We start from the raw sequence: 4,705 nt of genomic DNA, 5'->3' as shown, positions 1-4,705 counted from the left end.
TTACCAGTGGTTGGAAAAAAGGGGTGGAGAGTAAGAATGGAATCTGTTTTGTTAAGCAAATTAAATATCCAGACAACACGATGTTTATCAAGCACTAAGAAATGTAATTAATAGAAAATTAATTTTAAATATTTTTTTTTAAAAAAAGAGTAGAGGCAGGACTTTTCAAATCAGAAGTCATGGTCCTTTGGAGCGCATGAAAGACTTACAGCCTATTTTGAAAATCAGAATCTTAAGTACCGGTATATTTTTAAATAGGATACCCCTAAAGGCAAGTAAGAATGATGACGATGGGGTGATAGATGATGATGATTATTGTTGCAGGTAAGCATTATTTTTTTTAAAAAAGTCAACTGCTGTAATGGTTTGTGGGAGTTGGACGGTTTATCTGATTTAATGAACATCATTTATTAGGTACCTTTCCATAGGCTGTGGCCCAGCTGGAGGCCTGCCATTGGCTCATCTGCCGACAGACATTTGAAAATCCGTAACAGCAAGACTGACTTGGAGTCTGTGTCATTTTTTCCTGCCAAGAAAACAGAGGTATGTTTTTAATATCCATGTGGATTGCGAAGGAATTCTGTTTACGAGCATGCTACGTAAATAAGCATCTACAGACAGTAGTTATGCAGAGAAGCCTTTGGCTGGATAGGACAAAGCTCCAGTTACTGCTACCAAAGCTTTCTTAATTCCACTTGAGCATCTTCAGCAGCACTGTGTACAAGTTGGTGGAAATGTTCCCTTTAAAAAAATAATAATGCTGCATTGTAATTTATTATTTCCTCGAGGCTAGGAATATTTTCTGCTTTCTTGTGCCTGTTACCTCTGTTTTGATTTTCAAAAGGGCTTAATTGTTTCTTTTAGTTTGGCTGTTTTTAGATTTTTTTAAAAAATAAATGGAATAAAATGTTAGATAAAATCAATGGTTTCAACAGCAAATGTGGGTATTTTGATTTTGACCTATTAAGAATGTCTATCATATTGCAAAAGGATAAAGTTTCTAGTCCTTCAGTTTATGAAGGTACAGACTCCAAGTCAGTGATGGCGATCCTTACTGGCAGAAAAATGCTGAGGAAGTGGTTGCAATTAATTTCCGCTGAATGAAAGGGTGTTCTAATGTCAGCATATCTCCCAGGGGAGAATAGAATAGAATAGAATAATAAAGTTGGAAGAGACCTTGGAGGTCTTTTAGTTCAACCCCCTGCTCAGGCAGGAAACCCTACACCACTTCAGACAAATAGCTATCCAACATCTTCTTAAAGACTTCCAGTGTTGGGGCATTCACAACTTCTGGAGGCAAGCTGTTCCACTGATTAAGTGTTCTAACTGTCAGGAAATTTCTCCTCAGTTCTAAGTTGCTTCTCTCCTTTATTAGTTTCCATCCATTGCTTCTTGTCCTGCCCTCAGGTGCCTTGGAGAATAGTTTGACTCCCTCTTCTTTGTGGCAGCCCCTGAGATATTGGAACACTGCTATCATGTCTGTTGAATACTAGCGCGGGAAATACAAGCGCGGGAATAAAGGACTCCCTTCTGATTGGTTCCCGGGTGGAGCCGGTTCAATCCTCGCCCTGATTGGTCGAGCTACTCGACGCCCCATTGGCTCCTCGTTCAAACCCGGAGGTATAAATGTTTGGCGCGAACCACGCCACGTTGAATCGTAGTCACTCTGTTCTCAATAAAGGTTGCTGTTTGCATACCCGCTTGTCGCGTCCTTCCCTTCGCTCCAAGATGCAAAACTGGCGACGAAGGTGGGATTCCGATTCCCGCGACCACGGAGAAGAACAAGCCAGCTGCCACCGCGTCTGAACCAGCACGAACGCTATCCTCAGGCTGAGAACTCCGGCAGCGAACGCAAAATTTTCTCCGCCCTCTTCCTCCCTCTCTCTGGCTCCACACCATGATGGCATCAGCGCTTCCTCCTTTCGCGCCATTCGGATCCGCCGGAGAATCATGGGACGGCTTCATGGAGCGCTTCGAGTGCTACTTAATCGCATCAAAGAACCAGGCACAGACCGACGAGGAGAAATGCAGCTTCTTCTTGTCCTGCTGTGAGCCTTCCATGTTCGCCTCTGCGAGAGCCCTGGCCGCCCCGAGGCCAGCCTACAAACTTGGGTGGGACGAGCTGATGTCCAGGCTGAGGAACCACTACGCTCCCTCACCCTCTCTGATCGCACGCCGCTTCACCTTCCGCCGCCGAGTGCAGAAGCCCAACGAATCCATCAGTCAGTTTCTAGAGGCTTTGCGCACAGTGGCCGCCCAGTGCGATTTTGCAGACCTGGAGGAGAACCTCGTGGAGCAGTTCGTATGCGGGGTCCGCGACGTGCATTTGCGCAGCCGCATGCTCCGGAACCACAAAATCACCTTGGTGCAGGCCGTGGAGACCGCGCGAGCAGCAGAGCTCTCCGAACAATCCACGGCCGACATCGAACGCCTCCAGCTGAAAACCCCCGCGCAACCCGCCGCGGGGCCTTCCACCCAGACGAACCTCGTCGACGACCTCTCTCCTGCTGAAGACGAGGAGGAGGAAACCGTCGGACAAATGAGGACGCAGCCGAAGCGGAGGCCGCACCAGCAACCACCGACGCCCGCTCAGCCAGTCTCAAACGCACCTTGCCGCGGATGCGGCGGCCGCCACAGCCGCGCATCCTGCCCGTTCCGTTCCGCCGTCTGCCGCCGCTGCCGAGGAGAAGGACACCTCGCCAGGGTCTGCCGGGCTCTCGTGCCAGCCCCATCGTTCATGCAGCCCAGCGACCAGCGCCAGGCACCGCAACGCCGCCAACAGCCACGTCCTGCGAGGCGAGCTGAGGACTGCCACTCAACCTACCAGCCCTCCAGCGCCGACTGCGTGGTCTACCAGGCTTCCCACGTTCCCGCCGGCGATCGCAAAATCAGCACCGCCGTCCGACTCGAAGGTCAGCTTTGTCGAATGGAGGTGGACTCCGGGTCTTCCCGTTCTCTCCTATCTTGGGCCCTGTTTTCCCGCCTTTGTCCCGGGGTTCCCCAGAGCCAATTGCGCCCCGTCGGGGTCTCCCTCCTAGACTACCAGGGAAATGGGATTCCCACGGCAGGAATATTCCACATCCGGGTGGAATACGGAGACTTTAAGGGGAAACTCCCAGTTCTAATCGTCAGGAACGATCTGCCCGCTCTCCTTGGGTTGGATTGGTTTCCCGCCTTGGGCCTCACCGTAGAGGGGGTGCACAGGGTAGTTCCCCTCACCGTAGATAGCGTTCTAGATGAGTTCGCAGATGTGTTCGATGGGAAATTGGGCTGTTATAAGGGCACCCCCATTTCCCTCTGCCTCGATCCCCAGGTCGCTCCCATTAGACTGAAGGCACGCAGGGTCCCCTTCGCATTGAGAGCAAAGGTAGACGCTGAACTTGATAAGCTTATAGAGCAGGGGGTAATCGAGCCCGTAGATCACGCCCGTTGGGAAACCCCCATAGTCCTCCCGGTCAAACCCGACGGATCGGTGAGAATATGTGCCGACTATAAGTCGACCATCAATTTGGCCCTGCAGGCAAATCCATATCCGGTTCCCGTAGTGCAACACCTACTCCACTCCTTAGGGCAAGGCCGCATTTTCGCCAAGCTAGATATGGCACAGGCCTACCAGCAGCTTCCCGTAGACGACGATGCGGCTACAGCCCAGACCATCGTCACCCACCGCGGGGCCTTCCGTTGCCGCCGCCTCCAATTCGGCGTTTCGGTCGCCCCGGGGATTTTTCAGAGCCTCATGGAGCGGTTGCTCCACGGGCTCCCAGGCGTCGTTCCCTACTTCGACGACGTCCTGGTCGCCGCCCCCAGCCACTCGGAACTCCTGAAAATACTGCGGGAGGTTCTCACACGTTTTAGGGAGGCAGGACTGAAACTAAAGCGCAGCAAATGCGAAATTGCTGTTCCCAAAGTAGAATTCTTGGGGTTCCTCATTGATGCCCAAGGCATCCACCCCACTCCTTCCAAAGTTGCCGCCATCAAAAACGCACCTGCACCCACCTCGAGGGCGGAATTGCAGGCGTTCCTGGGGCTTTTAAACTTTTACGCCCCTTTTATTCCCCACAAGGCGTCACTAGCTGAGCCGCTACACCGACTGCTTGACCGGTCAGCGGCCTGGCAATGGGGTAGCCGTGAAGCGCACGCGTTCGCGGCTATAAAAAACATTTTGACCTCGTCGGCAGTCCTAATTCAATATAGCGATAGGATGCCCCTAGTTTTGACTTGCGACGCCTCTCCCTATGGCATAGGGGCGGTCCTGAGCCATGCCCTCCCGAACGGCTCAGAGGCCCCCATAGCGTTCTATTCCCGGACACTCTCCTCCACGGAGCGGAACTACAGCCAAATCGATAAAGAAGCCCTGGCTGCAGTGTCCGGCATTAAGCGGTTCCATGACTACCTCTATGGTAGGAATTTCACCCTTATCACGGATCACAAGCCGCTCCTGGGGCTACTGGCAGGCGACAAGCCAACCCCCCCCCCATTTTGTCTCCCCGCATGACACGCTGGACGGAGTTCCTAACGGCGTATTCGTATACGCTGTTATACCGTCCGGGTAAGCAGCTAGGGCACGCAGACGCCCTGAGCCGTTGCCCTTTGCCAGAGACAGACACAGCCCACGTGCCTGCTCTCTCTGTTTTGTCCATCGCCGAATCCGACCTCCCCGTCTCTGCCGCGGACGTCGCAGCTTGCACAAAGGCTGACCCCGTCC

General features: G+C 52.5%; 1 protein-coding gene across 1 annotated transcript; it reads left to right on the top strand.

Annotated features, from left to right (window-relative positions):
* Nucleotides 1-1,963: 1,963 nt before the first annotated feature.
* LOC148044738 (uncharacterized) lies at nt 1,964-4,498 on the top strand. Its single transcript, XM_087720864.1, has one exon. It carries the CDS (start codon nt 1,964-1,966, stop codon nt 4,493-4,495), a length of 2,532 nt encoding a protein of 843 aa, XP_087576990.1. The 3' UTR covers nt 4,496-4,498.
* Nucleotides 4,499-4,705: the final 207 nt, after the last annotated feature.

Source organism: Thamnophis sirtalis, unplaced genomic scaffold (genome assembly GCF_051295495.1).
Source record: "Thamnophis sirtalis isolate CommonGarterSnake01/CBP01778 unplaced genomic scaffold, rThaSir2_p1.2 scaffold_7, whole genome shotgun sequence".
Classification (NCBI taxonomy): domain Eukaryota; kingdom Metazoa; phylum Chordata; class Lepidosauria; order Squamata; family Natricidae; genus Thamnophis; species Thamnophis sirtalis.
The sequence above is the reverse complement of the archived record's forward strand: the minus strand, read 5'-3'. Positions and strand labels throughout refer to the sequence as shown.

Bases quoted from the DNA above. Each gene is read 5' to 3' on its own strand.
- LOC148044738 (XM_087720864.1), top strand. From the start codon at position 1,964: ATGGAGCGCTTCGAGTGCTACTTAATCGCATCAAAGAACCAGGCACAG.